We start from the raw sequence: 23,679 nt of genomic DNA, 5'->3' as shown, positions 1-23,679 counted from the left end.
ACTCTGAAAAAATAGAAAGGAGGAAAAAAAAAATTCCAGGGCTTGTTATGGAGTCGGTGTGAAACCACCACGGATTTCCACCCTTCGTTTCCAGTTAAACCAGTATCTCTGGATATTGCGCTCTCAAGTACTGCAACAGGTACAGTCTCTGACCGCAAACTCTTCCGTGGCTCCTCTGAAAATAATCTCCCCTTTTCTCTTTCCGTTTACCTCAATTGAGTTTCCAGCTCTTTTGTTCGCTCCTCTTATCACTTGGAAAAAGGTGAACCCTCGTGTTATTTTTATTTTAATCTTTGCTTTAATTGTAGTTTTTACCCTTGTGGTCCCTGATGGCTTCGCACAGTGATACTCTGGTGGTGTTCTTTGGGGCAACAGCTGGTGCAAATGGGGGTAAACTGGGTTCGGATGAGAGGGAAATAATTCTCTTGGTGTGGCAAATTGTGGATCTACATGAGAAAAAGGTACGGACCTTCCTGACCCGTTCGTTCGTTGTAAGGTTTCTAATACTGTGTGAACCTGTTAGTTTGACATTAAAATCAACATGGTGTGCTCTCTAGTCTGCTTTCTCTCATGCTAACGCCATCAGCCCCTGTCCAGCCGTCTCGTTGTTTCACCTTTCACAGGTGTGCGAGCAAAAATGTAACAGGCAGGTGGGGAGTGTAATTTCAGCCAATGGAGAACACACACCTTTTTGGTTTGGCATGTCAGCTTCTCGATAGAAACGACGCTCTGGTGACATTGACCTGCTTTTTGCAGCTGCACTGTCACTTGTTTGACGGGGCTGCAGTCTGCAAACTGTCATCAGGGGCTTTTGTTCGTGCTGTGTTCTGCGCCATGAAACGCTCAAATCCGTCCGCAGGTCGGGAAGCTTCATAGGTGCCTGGTGAAGCCGGACACTGTGGAGCTGACGGACCAGTGTAAAGAGGAGACGGGCCTGAGTCTGGACGACATCGTCACAGCTGAGCCCCTGGACAAAGTCCTGCAGCAGGTGAGTGCAAACCTTATTTCAGCTCTTCCATCTGAGGTGGGCCTGAGGCTCAGGTGGTTCCAGGTCTCACACTGGCCCGTTGACTGTTTTATGAAGACCACAGCAACACCTCATCAAACAGTTCACTTTCCTCTGACAGTTTCTGCCCAGAGTGACATGTGACATGGGCCTGACTCGGTGTTGAGCTGTGCCTTAACCTGAGGAGTATTACATTTCTAAAAAATGGGGCCTGACAGTTTTTCGAGGCTCAGGAGCAGGGACGGGCAGAGCCAGGGGCGTCTGGAGATAAGGAGGAGTCGCAGGTCTGGTCTTGTCTTGACATCTGGAAGGTGGATTGTTTACCTGGGGCCACACCTTGCTTTCAGGCTGCGGGACAGATGAGAGAAGAGGCTTTCACATCCAGGGCTTCATCCTCAGCAGCTGGTTACGCCACTTTTTCATGACTAAGACTTGAATTTGTTTTCTGGTTCCTCCCCTGCAAGATGTGTGTTTGTGCCAAAGGTGTTTTTCAACCACCCCTCACAACAGTGTTTGTCTGCACTGGGTGCACCTTTGCCGTCCCTGCAGTGTTTCACAGTGTGAAAGCCTCTAATTATCGTGCTGTCGGTGTTGCTGTTGGTGCTGTGGTGTCTGGGCGGCTTGGTTTGGGTGATCGGTTGAAAAATGGGCTGTTTCTTGAAATTCCTCGTGTCGCCCTGCAGCGACGAGGCTGTTGGGGTCACGGCACTTAAGGCTCAGCCGAGTTGAAATGAAATGGGAGTCTGGTGTGAAGGCTGATGTCATCTGTGCCTCACACAGGCCTGGTGAAGACTTCAGCTCTGCTGTAGGTTAGTTTGTGTGCTGAACCTTCAAATATTAACCCAAGCAATCAGTTTTCTCTGTTCAGTCTCAGCAGCTACTTTCTCTGCCCATTGGTCGCTCTGAGATTAGTTTTATCCTCGCTGATACAGGGAAGGAAACAAAAGGGCATGAGGGAGTTTAAGGCCGTGTTGAACTAGGAGCATGTGGTCGCACCATCGTGTTCACAGTTAGAGGGAAATAAGCAGCTGCCTCTTTTTTTTTTTTTTTCTTTTTTTTTTTGGTGGGGGCCTGTGATTATTGACCTGTGTGGTCGCAGCCCCCGAGGACGTCTGCTGCTTTTCTCTGGTGAAAGATTTATTAAAGTGGAAAAGGCTGCAGAGATCAGCAGGTGCTGTGCCCCATGTTCTCTTCAGTGAACACAGGTCACTGTAGAATAAAACACCCTGGATCCACAGACACGTCCTGTTATATTTGTGAAATGCTGTAAATGAGTCTGTTTTAACTTGTAGGATCAGACACTAGTTTTAAAGCTGCTCTGAAACCTTTTTATTGATTAGAGCAGCCAACATTCATTTTCCTTCGCACGTCATTCATTCCAGTAACCACAGGTCAGACGAACTATCCAAGCACAACAGGTTTTCTAATTGTGGCTCAGAGAAAGTACATTGAGTGATATCTGCTGGGGCCTTTACAGCAGCTCAGGGCTGCCAGCACTGTGATGGCTGTAGACAGCATGTAGTGCTCCCTATGGAGGATTCGGCTGCAGCCAGGCTGGTGCTGACTGCACAGGCTTGACTTTATTCCAAGAGAAATTGATAAGCGTGTCACAGCCTGTAGGGAGCTGCATGTGACGTGATGATGTGAGGGCTACACACACGTTGTTGCTGTTGTTGTTGTTGTTGTTGTGAAACCAAACGGACTAAACACAGATTTTCCTTACACTGAGAAAACTGAGAGCATGAATCAAATCCAGGGGTGATTCACTCAACCTGTGCCACAAGGCTGCAGAGTCATGCCTCACACATCACTCTGTGAAGGTATGAAACCAAACATGTGGTAATCAACTGATTACAGCTCATCAACAACTCTGTCATCTCGACTGGGTGTGTCTGAAGATTCCCAGACTTAATCGAGTTACAAAAGGAAGGTCCTGAAAGAACGTTGAAGCTATTCTGGGCCTGTTGCTGCTGCAACAACAACAACAGACTGTTGTACACATGAAACAAATTAGAAAAGTTGAATTATGGCAGGAAATAGGAAAGTTATTAAAGTCCTTAACTTTAATAAGCATTCAAGCTGAAGATTTGTGTCATGTAAGAAAACTGTGCAGTGCAATTAGAGGATTTTTTTTTTTTTAAACTTATAGTCCAGTAAGTGGTAGTTTGGCTTTTACACACACTGCTAATCTGTTGTTGACAGCAAAGTAAGCTGAATTTCTAATGTCGGTGAAGTTTATGACACTAGTTTCCTGCAGAAAACCAGCAGTGGTTGCAAATAACCAAGTTCATATCAACTCCTCTATTTTATTCCTGTTGTTTTTGGCCCAGTAACAAACTCAGTCCTGTGTGTAAGTTTAGCTTCAGGTGCCTTAGCCTGACACTCCCTGCAGCTCTTATCAGAGGTTGTTTAAGCCACCACCACGTTACCTCACCTCTGTATGAAATCAGTCCAGCCACTGTGGAGAGCAAACCCTGATAGGACCATGTTCAAAGGCCACATCCTCCCCCTCACCTCATCTATGGAAAAGCCTTTCACAAGGCAGAGGGAGACCGTGTTGGTTTGTAAGTGAAATAAAGTTTCTTCTGCCCGTGACATGGGCTATAGCATCAGAGCTGGTGATGCAGCCAGTGTTTGATAGCGAAGGTATGCCAGCGAGGCAGGATAATGATTATTGGAATTTGTTTTTCAGTTATTTGTTTTAGCAGGCTCTGTTGAAAATGGGAGTCTGTGTCACTTTGTTTGCTCAGTGTGAACTGGGTTTTGACAAGAAAGGAAAAGGGTGTGTCAGCTGCCTCTTCTGAAACATTTACTTCTCTCTCTGTTATCCGACTTTAGAAATTGACCAAGGTGGAGCTGCATGTACAGCTACGAGCAAACATTAGGCCTGTTATCACTGTACACATGAAACTGTGCTGAAAGTAAATGTGCAGCATAATTAATCTGCAGAACGTCGGAGTAACGTTGTTCTGGGTGTTTTGTGTTTGCTATGCAAGAACAATTAAAGGTTGAAGACCTGAGCAGGATAAATAATAGGTATTGTATGATTTTAGATGCACGCAGATGGCTGAGTGAACAAGACAAATTATGACCTGTGCATGCACAGAATATGAAAATTCAATTTACTGCAGCCGCCTGTAGTCACTTTGGTCTGCAGTTACATCCAACTCAGCAGATTTATCAACCAGTTATCCTGTTGACAGCTAATAAGCCCCCGTCCGGGCCCCGTCTATTAATGACCCCTGCGTCGGTCACCACACCGCACATTTGCACTTAATGTTCATGGGTCAAAGTGTATCCACTGTGATGTTGCTTCCCACCATCAGCTCATGAAGCCTCTGCCTGTCGTGCGATAGACTCAGTGTAGAACCATGTGGGGCTGTATCTGGATCGGTTGGCAGCATTTTTTTTTTTTTTTTGGAAGTTGTTCAAGTTCTGGAGCTGGTTTTGAAGAGAAGCACCTGTTTTCATGTGACCTTGACCCAGAAAAAGAAGGAACATTAACAGGGTAAGGTTAAAATGCCTGATGGACTTAGTTCAAAGAATCAGACTCCACATTTGTCTGTCACGTCTCTCTCTCTCTCTTTTAAACACAATAACAAAGACAAGGTCTCAAGATTTTTAGCTGGTCTTGGTTTGAAGAAGAGCTTCTGTAACAAGTCCTCAGTGACCAGTGATAGTTGTGCTCAGATCACTTACTCTAAAACTCCATTAATCTTACCCTGAAGCTTGTGTTCCTGCGTTAGCGTTGTCCAATAACCCTGCGTTTCTATCTCTGACTGTGAGGGAGCACGTCCCAACTTGCACCTCTAACACTCTCACTACAGGAAGATCAGTCAGTCATATACAGCCAGTGGCCATGTGGAGACTAGTCGGTCACTGAGTTTAAGGTGGTTTGGTATTCAGTTAGTCTGACTCTGAGGGATCAGGGCCAATGACACAAACAAAACACAGTCTGTGTCTTGTGTTGTAGCACCAAGTGAATACATGTCATTATTATGCAAAGACGGAGATGCAGTCACGGTATCTAAAGTGTAAAGAGATCAGTTCCATGCAGGGTGTGTCGGTCTAAATCAGACTATTATCTTTACAATTAATGAAACCACTAACCTGAACACTCAGATAATCAGATGTTACACAACGTGTCCATCACAAAGTGAAACTAATGTGAAACATTCTGAGTGTTTTCACCTGGCGTGTCATTAGCGTCAGTGATCGGTGCTGTGATGGCCTTTGTTAGGAGCAGAGGAGCTTATTAAATGTGGTAGTTATAAGTAAATATGCATATGTGGGAGGTGCAGGTATGTAGGGGTGGGTGGAGTGAAGACAGGTTGGACCTGTACAGGTTGCTGTTCCTGTGACTGTTGGTCATGCTAAGAGAAAACTCTGATCCTCCTGATTAGTGGTGTGATCATTCCTGTCCTTTGTCCACTCCCTCACTCTTTGGCAAATACTAAAACCTGTTGGACCAGGCCTGCTCCTAATGAAAAACAAATACAGACATCAAAACAACCTTCACTTGGCCACTGTGGATGACGTTTGCACAACAGATATGTGACCCAATTATTATTATTATCATTAAATCACAAACGTTTGAAAGTCAATTAAGGCAAAAAAATGTTTTTTTGTTTTTTTTTTACTTACAGTGTCTGAAATATTATTTTTTTCCATCCTCAGTTCCACCAGTCGGTGTCATCGGAGGTGAAATGCCTCGGCAGAAGCTCCTACACACTTTGTGTCAACAGTCCCCTCGTCGTCCGGCAGGTCCTCCACCCAGAGGCTTCCAAAAAGGTAAGAGTTCCTCTTGTCTTCATGAGCTATGGTGTTAAAGATCCAAAGTGTAAAAATATCTTTATCGATAATCACAGTTCTTCATCAAAATGAAAATGTTTTGAATGTGTATGTTTCTGCTAATTGCTGAGCACTAGCATGTCATGATCTGCCCTGAGTCCTGTTCTATGGTGGTGAGTGTGATAAATCCTGGTAAATCCTGTAGGTTTGATTCCTTATGAACGTGGACACTGACCTGCAATAAGAAGTAAATAATGATGTTTTCCTCCTCCTTGTGTCTGTGCTGTAAAACCTGTCATCAGCACAAACATACCTTTTTTTTTTTTTTTTTTTTTTTAAGGAATTTCCTCTTTTCCGTCTTTGTCTTCTAGCTTCCTTGTGGATCCACTATCTGTATCAGATTTCTGTACGGTCATACTATAACGATGAATAAATTTCTTTTCTTCTTCCTTCACAGAATCTTGTCCTTCCTGAGGGTTTCTTTTCATTTGTGGATGTGAGAAAAGAGTTTCACAGATGCTGCCCAGATGCAGGCCCTGTGGAGAAGCTCACAGTCTCCTCAATGTTGGAGCGTATCCTTCTACACTGCAGTTACATTTGTAGAAATATTTTATAGATGCAGTAGAACCAAGTCAAAACAGCTAAAAAGGAGCAATGACCTTAACTGTGCGCACAGATGTTGGTCTTCCTGCTGTGTCAGAGCAGTTGACAGGGGTGAGGGAGGTGAAGAGCTTGGTGCAGCTGACACTCTGCCTCCTGGATGAGCCCTACAGTAAGTAACCTGCTAAAGTAAACTCAGATCCACCTTGAGGCCAAATGCCTACATCTCCCATGGCACTGACCATAGACTCTGAGCTACATGTGCAGAGGAAGCAGAACATACCTGGCTCATAGGAAGATCTGTGAAAGGAAGCAGAGTGTTATCGAGCAAAACTGTCTTTGATGGTACCACAATTCATTTTTGCATGTTTTTGATTTTCTAGGAACTGGAACAAAGAGGATGACCTTTAGCTAAAAAACGTTTTTTTGTTGTGTTTTTAATACTTCAAACCCTCTTATTCACTATGGTCGTTGTGCCGATGGGTGTAAGAGTGACTGTAGATATTTTACAATAAGTCAAACTTGAGTCAGATGTCTCCCCTCTGGCTTCACCCTCTTATTAACAGCCAGTCTGTCTCTGGGTGTGATTAGCAACAGGAATGCAGCAGAGCTCAAACTCACACTGCATGTTCACTTCATACGAGAGAGAGAGAGAGAGAGAGAGAGAGAGAGAGAGAACGATGTTTTGGACAGTCTTAGGATCCGACTACGCCTTCAGTAATACGGTGCGTCTTCTTTTTTAGATCACAAGTTCTCCTGCGTCGAAACAGTGAAGTACAAGTTTGATTCCGGTACATGGTATGTAGAACCTCTCAGTACATGTACATTTCTCTCGTTCCACCTGTACGTGTGTTTTTTGCCACACCTGTTTGCTGGCAGTGTTGTTTACACACTGACAAACCCCCTTCTACTGTGTCCAGACCTCAGATCCCATGCTCTTAGCATTCATTACAGCAACAGCGAAGCCACAAGTGTGTCATTAAAGCTGTCCAACTTTGCCATCAAGTGCTTACCTGGCTATCTAGTAGCAGAGCACCAAGCCCTGCTGTTCTCAGACGGCTAAAAGCTGTCACCTCCACAGCCCTCTGACATTTAATCATGGGAGTGTGTTACTGCGTTAAGCACTTGCTGTGAGTGGCCTCTGTCTGCAGTCTGTGGACATTTGTTCAGGTTTAACAAGAGAGATGGTGTTTCTTTTTTTTTTTTCCTTAGGGTGCAGTCATGTGCAGAAAGGCTTCTAATGGTCTGTTCTACGTTTTGTTCCTCTTCTCATGGCTGTCAGAATGTAATATTTACTTCTTCCCTCCTCATGTTGTGGCGTGCAGCAGTAAGGCAGAGCCGGTGGATAGTGAGACGGTGATCAGAGCACGAGGGCTGCCGTGGCAGTCATCAGACCAGGACATCGCTCGCTTCTTTAAAGGCCTCAATATTGCCAAGTACGTTGAATTTGATGTGCATCTTCCACTGTCCCACTGTGACTGTATAGTTAGTTATTGAATATTCAGTGACTTCATGCATGTGAAATCAATGGACGTTTCCAACGTAGCTGGAGGTCCCAGTTTAGCAGACAGACCGGAAACTGTTTACCATCATCTCATTTAGCTCTTGGCAAGGAAGGGACTGAACAGCCTGGGTCATCAACTTCACCGTGCACCTGTGTTTTAGGGGGGGCGTGGCCCTGTGCCTTAACGCTCAGGGCCGGAGGAACGGCGAGGCCTTGGTTCGCTTCATCAACTCGGAGCACAGGGACCTGGCCCTGGAGCGCCACAAGCACCACATGGGCAGCCGCTACATCGAGGTTAGTGAGCTTCTAACACAGCTCTGTAGTTTTGTTTTTGAAAATTAGCTGAACACCAGGTCGCCTTTTTTTAAATCCTTCAGTCAGGATGGAGATCTAGTAGTCTGAAGGCAGTGCACATGTTACGTCTAGATGAGTTCAATCTCTGTTTTGTTCTTTTTGTCCACAGGTCTACAAGGCCACAGGAGAGGAATTCCTCAAGATTGCAGGAGGTCAGATTTCAGCCTGTTTTTTTTTTTTTTTCTTCTCCTTTCTCTTCACAGTGTCTGTATGTGGACCCATGGTGAAGGGTTTTTTGGTAGCCTTCTGTTTCTGAGGTTTCCTGCATGTCTGAGGAAAAACAAGAACCCTGCTCTTCAGTGTAAAAGAAGCGAGGCTCTAGCTCTCTCTCCTGTTACCTGTGTCTTTGCCTCATCCCAGTAATTCTCCAGCAGCTTACCCTGGACTAATGAAAGATGCTTTGTGAGGAGCTTTCCTCGCTCCCACCTATTCCTGCCTCTTCTCCCTCTCCCCAGCCCAACCCCCCTGTGGCCCCTGGAGGCCAGTTAGAGAGAAATTTCCCTCCTGGCCAACAGCAGCTCACCTGCTCAGTCCCCCGAGGGAGAGACGGCTAACGGCCGCTAAAAGAACCGGCTCAGTGCTGATTCAAAGACGGTGTGAAAGGACAAAGGCAGGGCCTGGGGTCTTTGGACCATAGAGCAGCAGCAACACAGGAGCGAGATAGCAAACAAAGACACACAGTCACCGGGTGTAGATAACTCACATTGGCTGCCAGTCTGACTGTGGACTTTAGTCAGATGAGTTAGGATCAACACAGATTGCACGTTGGACTTTAACCTAATAGATCCAGCAGACAAAAGAAATGAAAGCAGCAAATATAAAAATCAATGTGTTATTTTCGGACAAATAATAAGAACTGGCCCAGAGTCCCCTGGTTACTTCTGCCTTTAAGCAGTGAGACAGAAACTCAGTGCCACTGAACTAAACATTAAATGAATCAGCTGCCATCTAGTGATTAAATTAATAATCACAGACTTAATCATGAGATGACTGTTGTCTGGTGATTAAGTCAGTGGGTATTAATTTAATCACTAGAGGACAACAAGACACTCGTCTTTACCTGCCTGGACAGGTGGTTGAAGCTGCTGTGTATTTCTGCTCTTTACATCCTGACAGTGATCATTGATGATACAAGACTTTACAACTCGAGCTGCTTTATTGGCACCACAGCAGATGGAAGTTATCAAAGGGTTGTGTGTGTGATACAAACTTTGTTTTTTATTGGATGTGTAAGTTAAAATATTCGGTAACGCTTCCTCTTACAGTCCCCTAATTACTGAGAATTTACTTGGTAAATAAAGGGGAACTTACAGCGTGTGAGTATTGTGTGTAACAAGTAGGTGAATACAGATGAAATACTAAGAAAAACCTCAATTGTTACCCATCAAGTTGTAACTGGATTATGTTGGTAATAACTCAGATATATTTATACTAAGTAAAACACAACTATTTACTAGTTTCCCAGAAACAGATTATAGTAGTTACCCATCACATACTGTAAGTTTCCCTTTATTTACCGAGTGAATTCTTAGTAATTAGGGGACTGTAAAAGGAAGCGTTACCAAATATTCTTCTGGTCTCACCTCAGACTGATTCTTCCTCAGCTGTGGTGGAGTAAAGAGCAAAGTGTTAGACTGAAACACACTGGGGCCCAAATGCAGGTGGTTGTGTAATGTGGGTCAGTGGCTAAAACCGAAAAATGTAGCTTCCATGTGTGGGAAAAAGCAAGTTTCATACACCCAGCACCTTTAGACACTGCATGGGGACACCTCTTTACTTGATCCATGACTTTTCTATGTACAATTCCAGATGTTACATCCTAAAGTGGTTCATATCTTAAAATACAGTATATGTCTGTACAAAGATATGAGGATTCACAATCCATCAGACGATCGCTGAAGATGAACGTTGCATGTATTTTTATACAGTAGCATGTCCTCCTTTATAGTCGGCCATGTGTGATCAGTGACGCCGTGAGGAAACAGACTCTGGTCTTATTTCACCCCATAGCTGAGGAAAAGGGTTTAAATCACTGCTGCGCTCTGACTGCAGGTACGTCTAACGAGGTGACCCAGTTCCTGTCCAAAGAGAACCAGGTGATCATCCGTATGCGGGGGCTGCCGTTCACCGCCACACACCAGGAAGTTCTGTCCTTCCTTGGTCCCGAGAGCCCAGTTACGGATGGTGCAGAGGGTCTGCTCTTCGTCAAGTACCCCGACGGTCGGCCCACTGGCGACGCCTTCGTGCTGTTCTCCTGCGAAGAGTACGCTCAGAACGCCCTGAAGAAGCACAAGCAGATACTGGGGAAGCGATACATCGAGCTGTTTCGGAGTACCGCAGCTGAGGTGCAACAGGTAGGGCCTCATGGGAACATGTGAGCTGCAGGTTTTGAGATCGAGATCTCTAGACCTCTGCTGGGAGCCATGTACGATTAGTGTAAGATGTGGAGTTGTGCGTCCCCTTTTAGACAAAAGAACTGGTTTTAAACTTCACTCTGCTAGATGCTTGACCCAAGCAGGTTTGTGTTGTGTAATTCTATCAGTGTCTGTGTGAAAATAACTTTGACACAAAGAGGGGAACTTGTGGCTTTTTTTTTTTTTGTATTTCAGACACAAACATGCTGGTGTTTTCCTTAGCAGGAATCAGGCAGTAATCTCTGATTTATTTTACACATAACAAATGATGCTTTTCAGTTTGAAATCTGATTACTCAAGAAAATGTCACTTGGTATGTTTGATACCAGTGAAATCCACAACGGCTGCTTCTGCTGTGAGAAATCTTTCCAAAGAAGTGATGTCAAAACAACTTAGAGACTTGAGCAAACATGGTATAGAGAGTCTGTGAGAAAACAGTCGAGACGTCCAATAAATCAGAAGATTGTGGCGTTTGCTCAGTTGAAAATAACGTCTGTGTTATTGTCCGGGGTCGACTGTTTCTCAATCACCCTGAGAAACTGCTGAGAGCTGTTTGTTGTCTCCAGCTCGTTCCTGTTGGCTGTGAAATGTTAATAACCAGTAGCTTAATGTGTGTCCATGTGTCTCATATGCACATGCAGGAACTCTTCAGTGACCCCGTTCCTCTTTAGAGAAATAAACTTTGTTGTCTGGAGGGACTTAATCGTAGGAGATTTCAGACTTTGCAGAAAACGAGCAGTATCTTCTTCTCTTGTTTGCCAGGTCCTCAACCGCTACATGTCAACACCTCTGATCCCCACACTGCCCTCGTCACCCATCCTGTCTGTCCCTGTCCTCGCCACACCCCCCTTCCTTCCAACGGCCAGCAGCACTCGCGACTGCGTCCGCCTCCGCGGTCTGCCCTACGCTGCCGGTATCGAAGACATCCTGGAGTTCATGGGAGAGCACACTGCTGACATCAAACCCCATGGAGTCCACATGGTCCTCAACCAGCAGGTCAGACTGGTGATAGCAGTAAAACCTCTGTCAGCATCAAAAGTCAATGTAGTCCAAGGGAAAGCTGCAAGACAGAAAATATCCTGAATGTGCACTTCGCTCCTTTTCATATCATTAGTTACCCACAAATTGTCTTTCTTTGATGAACAAACCTCTTCTGGATTTAGTTGGTAGGTTTGTGCTGTAGTCTCACGCACGCGTGTCTCCGCTCTGCAGGGTCGGCCCTCTGGCGACGCTTTCATTCAGATGAAGTCGCCTGACAAGGCGTTTATGGTGGCCCAGAAGTGCCATAAAAAGACAATGAAGGACCGGTATGTGGAGGTGTTCCAGTGCTCCACGGAGGAGATGAGCATCGTGCTGATGGGAGGAACGCTGAACCGCAGCGGCCTCTCTCCTCCACCCTGCAAACTTCCCTGTGAGTGATCTCTACCCGGTCGTCTTTTCCCTTTCACTGCAACACTGACTGGACTTAGAAACGCTGCCTGAACTAGTAGGCAGAAATATTTGATATCTACACTGGACGTCCAGGTGATAAATAAACAAAAACTACATATCAGAATATCTGAGTAGTCTCCTGGTAATAATATACAGCTCTGTACTCGATTCATTTTCAATCTGTTAGATACATTTCTGAGAACACTGGCTTTGCTTTTTCATCTGGATCCTTCAAGAACTGACATTTGAGGTTCTTTCTTTTTGCTTGTAGTTTGACCAGAAACACTTGTCACACATGGGTGGTGTGTGTCACACAGCTGCCCACAGCCTCACACTGATAGTGGTTGTCTCTGTGTAAACACACCCATACATCATATGTGTGTTTCACATTGTGAGTATGAAGGACACAGGGAGCTTTGTAAATAAAACACCTTGGTCTTTCTAGTCTGCTGAGGGTTTTTTTTTTCCCAGCCTGGACATTATTTAATGTCATTGCTGCCTGTTCTGCTAATCAGCTTAGAAACATGAAGACTGAACAAGACAAAATATAATGTCCATTAGATCTTGGAGATTTTTTGTTTGTTTGTTTTACAAACTGTAGCTATAACTGTTTCAAACAATAATAATATACAGCTGTGACAGATGTTGCATTTGGAAAAGAATAAAATGCTTGATTAGTAATGATGTAATATGTGTAATGTGATGAACAGACTTGGGACATACTCCTGTCTCCCCATGTAGGTCTGTCTCCCCCCACTGCCTACACAACCTTCCCCACCCTGCCTGCCAGTCTCTCTGAGGTTGCCCTGTACCAGCCCCCCCTGCTGGCTGCTCCCAGACCACCCCAGACCCCTGCACACAGCCCTGCTCACACTCTGGCCTACTACCCCCCTCAGCCACACCTGTACATGAATATGAACATGAACTACACAGCGTACTACCCCAGGTTGGTACAGCCTCCCTTTGTTTGACCCTCATATGCACTTTATTTACTGTGTTTAACTTTTGGCTCACTTTTCTGCTTTTTCCTGTGCTGTGCTGTCCCCCCAGCCCCCCGGTTTCTCCCTCCACAGTCGGCTACTTTGCAGCTCCACCAGGAGCGGTGGCAGCAGCGGTCACAGCCCAGCCCCACCACGCTGCGGCCGCTGCCTCCCCTGTGCTGCCCCAGCCTGGCGCCCTGGTCAGGATGCAGGGTCTGCCCTACAATACTGGAGTCAAGGACATCCTGAGCTTCTTTCAGGGATACCAGGTCAGTTCATGGACTGAGATCATGCTGAAGATTTGAAAGTGTGGTGTTACGTACAGAAAGCTGTGCCAGCAGCCACTTAACGATGGTGAACACACTGTGCTTCCTGTTATTCCTCACCGCTCGCCCAGAGTAGGTGCAGTCCAGTGAAGCAGGTCCGAGCCTCGACAGGTGCAGCTTCAGGTGGTTTGAGAAGTTGGGAGGGAGAGGGAGGGGGTTTGAGGAGCAGGGGATTGTGCTGTTTATTGTAGCACCCATCCTGGGTCTGCTGTCGGTCTTCATGGTGCATGTTACACAGTGAGGACGTATTGGCTGGTCCTCGCTTTGACATACCTTCAAAGAAATTCACGCCACATAAGATCTTTCTTTTTTTTTTTTGAGCTGCAAACTGAAGAACTTTACATGCTTGTATTTGTGAGAGAGAGAGAGAGAGAGAGAAGTTGACTGTTGGCTGAACTGCAGAAATTGTATCCCAAAGTGTGTGTGAGTGTGTGTGTTTCTGGCTGAGTAGTATCTCTCCCACTGTTTGGATGAGTAAATGGTTCCCACACCAGCACTGGTTCAAATCCAGCCCGTTCAGCCACGTTTGGTTTGTGTATTTCTGTCTCCCTCAAACCCCTTTAGAGAGCGAGGACACGTTTTGTTGTCTAGAACTGTTTGTGTGTGAAACAATGCTGAAGGAAGCCTCCTGTCCTGACTGTGCGTTCACTATTATGGTGTCTGTAGTACGCCCCTGACGAGTACAGCGGCGTGGTTCAGATGAGCGAACAGGCCAGGAGTCTGATTCAGCCCAAAGAATGGCTCTGTCTTTAGGGACTCACCCCAAGGTAAGAAGAGCCTCCAGACCAGAGAACCAGAGGTGGACAGAGAGGGCATTTCCTAGACCTAAATATCATCTATAGCTGACATTGGAGAAGTTTTGTTCTTACCACAATCTGGTGCTTTTATACACCAACCAACCAAATGATACTTTGACAGGACTAGTGTGGATAGGAATGCCCAATCTACCCGTCACGGTTCAGAGCCCACGACTCGGCTTGTGCGCCTGCTGCTTCCCAAACAAATCTGCCTCATAACTAAAGTCTGTCTGTAGACCTGATAGTTGGGAGTGCTGAGTCCAGGACACTTCCATGTGACTGTATATGCAGCATGTAACACACAGAATATGTGAAGCAAACCTGCTCTGTGCAGTGTGAGGTTTGGTTTTAGAACACGGAGCTTCAATGTTTTGATTTCTGTCCTTAGGAATAAAAAAAGGAAATTATTCCATAAAATTTGGGCATTTGATTGGTGAGTAAGTGATATACAGATAAATTTCAGCTCCACATTATTACAAGAGTTAAGTCATTAGGATACATTCATTTATATTTCACCAGACTACACATCATTCACTGAACAACATACATGAGGTGTTTTCACCGTATCTGGAGCATCGATTTAGGATTATAGGAACAGACGAGCATATCGGCCTCGATTCAGCACTCCTACACTCGACTGTCTGCAGTGAGTCTACGTACGAATCCCACTTTCATTCTCCATCTGTTTCCTCTGACATGTGATTCTCTAATCGTTGCTAATGTGAGTGGTCAGTATGTTGTTTCAAATCTGCATGTCCTACTTTCTTCTTCTGCATCAATCATGATTTTAATGCAAGAGGGGGGTGCCTACTCTTTAGGTTCCAATGGGAACAGCATGTTACTCTGCTTTACTCTTAAATGCATCCAGCCTATTAAACTTTTCATTTCTGTCTAACAACCTGTGAGAGAAGAACCTTCCCAGGATGTTTTCTGTCCCGAGCTGTGTGGGCTCCCCCTGGTGTTTTCACAGTGCAGTTGCATGAACATAAATCACTAATTTTCTGTTTTCTGTCTGTGTGATGTTCCTGTTGTTGTTTCTGCAGCTCCAGCCAGATGCCATTCTCATTCTGTACAACTTCAGCGGCCAGTGCAGCGGTGAGGCCTTGATCACCTTCCCCAGTGAGGAGCTCGCCAGGCGAGCCGTGGCTGAGCGCTCCAACCACCTCTTCTACGGCCAGCAGGTCCACTTGATCTTCTGTAACTGACCACTAGCTCTCCATTTCTCCTCCTCCCTCATTTATCTGAACATCACAGCACCTCACCAGCAAGTTCCAGTGCTGCGTAGAACCACTACTGAACATCTCCCCTTTTTCCACCATCTTAAATATTAAAACACTTTTGGCCCTGACACTCCTGAAGCTGCTGCTGGAGTCCAACACCCACAGGTGAAGCCACTAAAGTCATTAAAGTTTCTCGTGGAGTTGTACCTGATGACTTTGTACCTAGTGTTACTATGCATTTGTATCCACTGTTGTAGCTGGAGAAACCAGCATCAGTGGCTCTGGATACGCTTCGTATCAAACTGTAAAGTTTTCTATCCTGAAATGCTTGAGGCTGCACAAACTACTTCTGCAAACAGTCTTTGCTCTGTATTTCATTCTTGACCACTACAAGATTTTGATTTGTGATAGAGTTTATAATCATTTGTGTTGGTGCCATGCAAACACATGTATGTGCATGCACAGTGTTTATTGCTGACGGCCTCCAGCGGTGTAGTGATGCCACTGAGAAGAGAAAAGCCATACAGACTGACGTGGACCACTGAAACTACTGAGGAGTCAGTGAGACAAATTCATTTGACAGATTCTTGAGCTGCAGGGACTGTTAGATAAAACCACAGCACCCATGTGCCAGTGTGAGTTTTTTTTTGTCTGTAAAAAGCATTTATGGGTGACAGCAAGCACTATGGATTTCTTTTTGCTCCAATCAGAGTCGAGAACTGAGCAATAGAGTAGCATGACAAATTGATTCTATTATAGATTTTTTTATTAATCCCATTTCATTAGAAAAGTGGATATTTTGTTATTAAATGTAAGAGTCGGAGGCGTATTCTGAAACCTTTTATGATGATAGATCTCAGCTACTGTACAGTATCTCTTCCGTTTATTCCAGACTATTTATACCAGTCAGTCTGTAGCATCTTTAATTCCTGCTTATGACCGGAGTACTAGTATTTCTTTTCTTGCACGTTTAAGGCTTGTATGAATTTAGATGTGTATAAGAATGTAAAAAATAAAAATGTTAATGATTATTTCATTGTCTCAATTAAAGTCCCACAAACACTGAGATCCCTTAAAGCTAAAGCTAAGCCTGTCAGCTTTATGTTGATCGGCACTGAAGTTCCTGTAATTGCAGTGTTGTGTCTGAAACTTCCTACAAATCAGATGCTTTCCTTAAAGCAACAGCCATTCTCAACTTTTGGAGGTTGACACCACTGAGTTGAAAGTCGTTACCTTTATTTGATGGTTGGAGAAGCAGGGTTAGCAACCACACGTGTCGGCACCTGGACTCGAACCTCTGACATCAAGCACGTCTTATGCACGCAGAGCACCTGCCAGAGCCGCTTGGCTATCGGTTCTCCACCTGTTGGGTTTGTGCTAAACAGAGAAACACACTCCTGCTCTATGTCACAACAGGGAAACAAGTTTGGCATCTTATCTTTCCAGTGGAATGAAAATTTATTCAACCCAGGACCTGAATGTATGTAAATACCACATAATCAAACCCTCACCCTGACTGGGTGAGAGGCAGGTCCACCCATCAGACACCCACCTGCAGGTGGACGCAGACAGCACTTGAACCAGGCACCAGTACTAACCACTGCACCATCATGCCCCAGCACAGATCAGTTAATAAATAGATATTTATTTATTGTTGAAGTTGACCAAAACAGGCCTTCATCATTTACCAGTTTAAATTGGCAGCAAATCAAAGCGTTGTGATAAATGAGTGGTTCCGGTGGTGGACTGGGTTCAGTGGGATTAGTCCGTGGGTCCACAGAGTTGAGGAAGAAAAGGCTGGAAAAAAGTGACACAAAGCCCTGGCTGAGTTTTCAGTTTTATTGATATACACTACTTTAGCGCCTACAGTATGATGCAAGGTATTCCATTTGAATAATTTCAAAAAGCACTGCAGTCTTAAAAATTACAAAAATGTTAACATACAAAATATACAAGAAAAGACAATACACGGCTCGGTAAACATCAGCTAAACCTGTATTTCCCTTTTATTTTACAAAACAATTTCTCATGTCCAACGCTCATGTCTCCACCCTTTTAGGAATGACATCCAAGTATCAAAAATAGAGTTGTACAGTCTCTGTTGGTTTACCATAATGTAAAATGGGAACATATTGTTCGGTCTTTGGTTGTCAGAGCAAAGAATGGCAGCCGGTTTACTGTCGATGCTGGTTTTGTTTTGTTTTTGTTTTTTCAAGTCTTTCGAGCTACAGAACCAGCTTTATATGCACAAAAGCATCTCCCTCCTCCCACCCAGCCCTCAGTGTCCACCCTGCCCCTAAAAACAAACCAAAAACTATAATAGTTACCGACTTGTGTCTTAGTCATGGAAAGAAATAAAACGACAACCCAGAACAGCATGCAGACACACTGACAAAATGGTTTCAAACAAGAATTAAGGCATCCTAATATTTTACATAGTGACTGAATGATACTCTCGCAACGTTTTTCTCTTTCTGCTCTGTGAAGGTCATAAGCAACAACACAAATAGTTTATCATCTCATTTCTCGTATTTAAATGTCACAACTCACGTTTGCTGCTGCTGCTGCTATAGTTTGCATAGCCTAAATACATATGTATGCTTCCACTGTTAAAAATAGGACTCCCGTCTTCTGTACAGAATATTTGGTATGAGCTCCAACCAACCACCATCCACGCACACACACACACACACACACGCACGCACACACACACGCACACAAATCCAGGGAGCGACCAGAATCAGTCAAGCATCGACAAGTCTACAGTCTACTTCTATAGGCATCGAGGGTTTTTTGACTTGTTTTTCTCTTTTTAAAGGCATTAGGCAGAACTTTAATGCATAGCGGAATCATTTTCACCTGGAAACTGACTTCAAGCGGTTATAAGCAACACTCCTCAGCTCTCACATGCAGGAGCATCGTTGTCAAGCTTAAGGCAAAAAAAAAAAAAAAAAAAAAAAAGCCGCTGGAACTCTTCAAACCAGAAACTGTAGCTCTCTGTGCTGTTTGACTAAAAACACTCTTTCGTTCTGCGTGTTATTGCTGCCATACAGGCACTACCACGTGTCAGAACAGGAAATCTGATTGAATGTGTTGTCTACAGACTTGATTAGGGAGAAGTCTTTGATTGTGGACAGCAAATATTGATTGTTGCAAACAGGAGGGATGTGGAAGACCCCATTACAGACAGATGTTGCTTTCTAGGCTGGGATCTTATGTTACAGAAAACAAGCAATACACACAAATGCAACATACAGACACATTTCTGTATAAGGAACTTCTGTCAGATTATTTCCTAGGCTGTGAAACGTCACAGGCGTAGTGGAAACTGAAGGCACACAAAGGCCCCTGGGAGATTTGTGGAGTTATTGCATGAAAAGACATTTCAGCAGCAGAGATCTCTGTCTCTGTGGATTCATAAAACACATGGGCATCTTCAGATTCCTCTCAGTGACACTGAACAGGAGGGCTAACTCAGTCCTAGTAATCCTACGTCAGGATTCATGAAACCATTTCCACACGACTCAGAGCCAGCTGTGCAAAACAACAACAAAAAGCTTTTGCTATCATTCAAAGCTGCTAAACGTTAATAAGGCATTTGTTCATTTTGAAGAAATGCAGGAGAGGGAGGATGTGAAGAGGAAACAGAGATTGGAGTGGGGTTCAGGTACAGATGTCTACACAGCTGCAAAGTCACTAAAGGTTGTGGAATGTTGCAAATCCCGCCTGCCTGGCCACCGGGCTCCAGACCTGAATGGTTTTTCTCTTTTAAAATGGAGAAAAACTTAGGGAGCGGCAGTGTCATCGTCACTGAGCAAAAACTGGGACTGTTTCTCTAACGTAGCCTGCAAGGGGAGTTCAGGCAAACAGTTCAGAACATTTTCTGAAACATTATTACTCAGAATTGGAATTTGGACCATTTGGGCTTGTTTGATATGAATTTGGTGTCTCAGTTTTATGGCTAAAGATTCAGTTTTCAAAACTCTGTAAGTCTATAACCTCCAGCCCCTGGAGGTTCACTGATGTTTCTGAAAACGATGCCTGAGGAACTTCAACTTCAGGGTATTGAACCAGCAGGAGGTTCAACTGCTGCGCCCGTGTCTCTTATTTTTATTCAAGACGTCTTTATTCACGATGCTGGTGAGAGAGAGATGACAATACACACTGATGTATCGTCTCTGCTACAGAAAGTTATACACACTCACCGAGAGCTGATCGGCCGGGAGGAGCGGTGCTCTGACGGCTCAGGCACCCACCTAGTGAAGACTGACGGGTCACATCCTGACACCTGACCTGTGAGAACCTACAGACAGCTGGGAGAAGTGGAGAGCTGAAGACAAAACCTGTTGTGACTGCTCCTCATTATTCTCCAGCCGTTCTCCAACCCTCGGCTTTTCTGTTTAACCTGTGTGAACTTGAGTTCTTTGTCTGTGTCTCTAAATAAGATGAATAACATAGTTTTCTATGACAAGACAAATGAGAGTGTCTTCTTGTCAGGCTGGTGGTTTAGCAGGTCCATGAGGTTTCAACACAATCTCCAACTGTGTTCTGTGCTTGTCCACAGTCTGGTCGCTTTTTGCCCTCTTGTTCCATCACAAGGACCTGGACCCAGATCCATGTTGGAGCTGTGGGGTTGTGAGGCTGGAGGGGACGGTTCAGGAGCCAAACGAGGGCCGTGGCCACGCCCGAGCTACGACTGGCTGTGTGCTGATGGAGGGCCGTGAGCACTGGGGGACTGGGACATGTCTCTGCCAATGATTTCATTCACTGTGGAGAGAAAAAAATAAGCACTAATAACTACATCGACTTAGGTTTGGACTGTGGTGCCACAATTTAGTAGTACACATGGCCTTCCAGCAGAGGGCAGTGTTGTTTCACACTGTTTTTCTTCACAAGCCCAACACTTTGAACTCAACCAGCCCAAAGTGGAAAAACTCCGACCAGCCAAACCAAAGGTCACAAAGTCACGGCTCTAACGTGAGCTATAATCACTCCTGACAGAAGAAATGACAAACTATTCTGTTCTCGAAATGTGCCAGTTCTGACCTTTCTTTGAGTCTAAGAAACGTTACCAGTTGCTGCCAGAAACACACTCCATAGGGCTTCACTGTTCCCAGGTTTGTAAGCATGTTGTCAAGCCTGGAGAGGCACTGAGGCTCAGTGAAGTTAATTAGTCCACCGACTCTTGTTTTTAAATAAACAGATAAGCCTTTCTCTGCGCTGCATCCTGGTTCTCAGCCAGCATGCATGTGCAGCCTCCATTCAGTAGGGCCTATTTACACAGACACACAGCAGGGAGCTGCTGAAAACTGCAGCTGGGAAGTAAATCGAGCCCTGACATGGCGAGAGAGGAGACTTTATTTGTTTGGAATTACTGGAAATATGATGTGAACAGTTTTCTTTCACCCACTGTTAGTCTCTATCCCCCGATGGCTTTGTGTGTTTAAAAGCTGACGATGACGATCAGAAATATAGCGAGCAGGAATCAGGCAGCGCGAACTGGTTTGGGAGGGTGCCGAGACCTCTGGCCAAGTTTGACAGCGGGAGGTTTAAGAGTGGACCTGTCTGTACTTGTCAGTGAAAACGCAGCTCTGCTCTTCTCTGCCTGTCTCTCTGTCCACTTCTGCAAATGCAAAAATGGCTTGCTCTCAGGCCACAAGTGTATTACTGTAAGTCGAGCTTAAAAAAAGGTGTCAGGGAGTGAGTCAGCCGGTGATGAGCAAGTGAGCCCAGTCAACTGTGTTCCATGAAGAACGAGAAACCGTATTTAAATTTGATGACGGTGAAATAAAATGAAACTTGAATTCATTAACTTTTATCATCCAGTAAAATATCTGGATCCTCATCAGTGCAATGTTTGCTTTCAGCCTGTTTCATCATTTCTTCCTTCACTCACAGTCAGGGTTTGTCATTACACACCTCAGCCTGTTCACAGTCTCCATCACATGCCACCAGTTGTATTTCTGAGCCTGCATTCTGTTGTTTTATTTGTGTTTTCTGCTGCTTGCTTTTGTGTCTGGCCACCATCACTCACATCATCCTGTTAGCGTGGGAGGCTCTTCCTTTCCCATGTCAACCATGTTCACACAGCCCCGCTCACAGCACCACCACGCACTCATGAGCCTGAGCTGTGACTGTCAGAGCAAACATTTACTTTTCTATATATAAAGCTGAGATATAATAGACAACAAGCTGGCCGTTTTTCAATGTGTCGCGCATGTGCATCTGTGAAATAAAACTGCAGATTCGCCTTTAAAGGGCATGACCTTTCAAAAGACAAGTGTCAAATAAAGCCTCCAAATAAACAGCTGTTCAATGACCACTGGAGCAGTGGAGCAGCTGTGGCAATAAAAACCTTGTAACTGGGCCACTTTTGACCCCCGCTCCACACCGATTCAGTGAAATGTGGCTAGGAAATATTTTACATTTCAAACCAAACACATTTAGTACAAAACAAATATATAAAAATACCTTAAACGAGTCAACACTGATCATGTTTTGTAAAAAGGCAGCGATAAATTCAGTCCCAGAGCGATGTGTACGGGCCTGGAGCAAACCTGCACAGCTGAAATCTTATGTGGTAAGCTCTGTAGCACGGTTGTTTCATGGGACTGAATCTACTTTAACACCACAGGAATATGAGCTCCGTAGTGTGAAATGTGACAGACCGACATAAAGTGGGCGTCTGCAGAAACATATCACTTTCCGCTGAACTGATTAGACTGTTGCACAGGCAAACATTAACCTATCTGCCGATAATATAAGTCACGGCACTTAGCATTCAACAATCTGACAATTCATGAACGTCCTACTAATTCCTCTCAATCTGATTCACTCGGTTTTCTCATAAAACACAGGTGACAGCAGAGGTTCCCCACACAATCGAAAACACTTTTTGTGATGCTTCACTCACAATATATCAGCTGTGCTTAATGTAAATTTGGGGCTGTTTGGAAAAAACAAAAAAGTTATTTTGGAAGTGAATTTCAATTTCAGTCATAAAACAGAATTAATGTGCAAAGGAAAGGAATGTACCCTCGAATGCTTCTCTGTTGTTTTACCATAAAACTGATTTCTAAGAAATGTCATGAGGAGTAATAACAGAAGTATAAAGGATGAAAAAAAAAAAAAAAAAAACTTTAAAATATTAAAAATAAACCACAAACGTTCCTCTCTATGGAAAAACAAAGGAGAAGTTGCAAGTATTTTATATAAAAAACGAGGCTGATTTTCCCGTATTGGTGAGACTGAGATCATCTATGCTTCCGAATTTACGTCGGAGCTCCACACATCAATGATCCAGAAGTGAAAGAGAGGTTTGAGTCGAGTCAGCCCGTGATGAGTTTCACATGCTGATAGTGTTTTCTCTGATTTACTGGTATTGTTCATGACAGTGCAACAGAAAGCTGGTGATTCAGCGCTGCCTGATGTAGTGCGGCTCTGACTGGCTCCAGCGCAGGGAGATCCTCTGCAGATGACTGGGAGGGGGGCTCCCTAGTTAAAATATACATCTGCTGTCAGCCGAGTATTACCACAGGTAAAATACTACTTACTATTAGGTTCACATCAGTTCGGTAAAAAAGGACAAAGCAACTGAAAACCATCATTACTACATCATTAATTAATTAAATGAAGATCAGTTTGAGAAACACATATACTTGTGTCCTATTCGTCATCCATGTTAAACGATTTAGGATGTTGTTTTGGAAGCAACGCAGCTTTCACTAGTCACCCTGCAGACGCATTTTATTATAAAAATGTTGACCCTAATCTTTTTATAATTTTCTCTAGCTGTGGTGGTAACGCACTTTCAGGATTCTTAATGAACGTGTCTAATGCAGCCAGAAATCTCTGCGGGCAGGTCTGAGTTCCAGTCACTTGCCGAGTTAAGCACCAGTACTGACGGGCAGCAGTCACCGGCGAGAGTCACGAAGGAGGAAAAGAAAACACAACCCTTGGAAAAACCTCTCACTCAAAAAAAATGTGGCAAGGAAACCTGACGAAGATCTTGCAGCATTTGAAATCAAATTAGACAGTAGAAATAACTGATTTGCCAGCGCCCCTTGGGCTGAATGTGTCAGGATTCTTTAATTTCCTCAAACGAGTGTCACATTCAGCTGGAGACCATCAGGTAATCTCATCTCTAAAGTGTCGTGTCATATTGCAAAGATTTCCATAATGCAAAACAAAGATGAAATGTGCAGATGGACATTTCTAGTGTCGAAATGGAAAATGGGCAATTATCAAAACCCTGTA

The 23,679-nt window shown here is 44.4% G+C and overlaps 2 protein-coding genes across 5 annotated transcripts in view; one reads left to right on the top strand and one right to left on the bottom strand.

The window, feature by feature from the left end:
* esrp2 (epithelial splicing regulatory protein 2) lies at positions 1-16,454 on the top strand. 3 transcript variants are annotated; one of them, XM_026291680.1, is made up of 17 exons: positions 1-139; positions 309-461; positions 860-988; positions 5,684-5,797; positions 6,255-6,369; positions 6,474-6,569; positions 7,141-7,195; positions 7,723-7,833; positions 8,063-8,195; positions 8,365-8,407; positions 10,308-10,609; positions 11,432-11,665; positions 11,882-12,080; positions 12,842-13,046; positions 13,151-13,349; positions 14,073-14,173; positions 15,247-16,454. In XM_026291680.1, the coding sequence occupies exons 2-16, from the start codon at positions 330-332 to the stop codon at positions 14,157-14,159; spliced, it is 2,154 nt and encodes a 717-aa protein (XP_026147465.1). In that variant the 5' UTR covers positions 1-139; positions 309-329; the 3' UTR covers positions 14,160-14,173; positions 15,247-16,454. The 3 variants fall into 3 exon arrangements, with proteins under 3 accessions (XP_026147465.1, XP_026147464.1, XP_026147466.1); XM_026291679.1 differs by lacking the exon at positions 1-139 and having other exon boundaries at positions 146-461; XM_026291681.1 differs by lacking the exons at positions 1-139; positions 14,073-14,173 and having other exon boundaries at positions 146-461.
* A 794-nt stretch (positions 16,455-17,248) lies between these two features.
* nfatc3a (nuclear factor of activated T cells 3a) overlaps positions 17,249-23,679 on the bottom strand; it is a 54,357-nt gene continuing 47,926 nt past the window's right edge. For both annotated transcript variants that reach the window (XM_026333766.1, XM_026333767.1), the window contains exon 10: positions 17,249-20,190. In XM_026333766.1, the coding sequence (XP_026189551.1) occupies positions 20,114-20,190 (77 nt within the window). In that variant the 3' untranslated portion in view covers positions 17,249-20,113. The remainder of the gene's footprint in view (positions 20,191-23,679) is intronic.

This window comes from Mastacembelus armatus, unplaced genomic scaffold (assembly GCF_900324485.2).
Source record: "Mastacembelus armatus unplaced genomic scaffold, fMasArm1.2, whole genome shotgun sequence".
Taxonomy (NCBI): Eukaryota; Metazoa; Chordata; class Actinopteri; order Synbranchiformes; family Mastacembelidae; genus Mastacembelus; species Mastacembelus armatus.
The sequence above is the reverse complement of the archived record's forward strand: the minus strand, read 5'-3'. Positions and strand labels throughout refer to the sequence as shown.

Coding starts and splice junctions, on each gene's coding strand:
- esrp2 (XM_026291681.1), top strand. CDS start 330: ATGGCTTCGCACAGTGATACTCTGGTGGTGTTCTTTGGGGCAACAGCT. Junction 7,834..8,062: donor AAAGGCCTCAATATTGCCAA/GTACGTTGAATT, acceptor CCTGTGTTTTAG/GGGGGGCGTGGCCCTGTGCC. Junction 12,081..12,841: donor TCCACCCTGCAAACTTCCCT/GTGAGTGATCTC, acceptor CTCCCCATGTAG/GTCTGTCTCCCCCCACTGCC.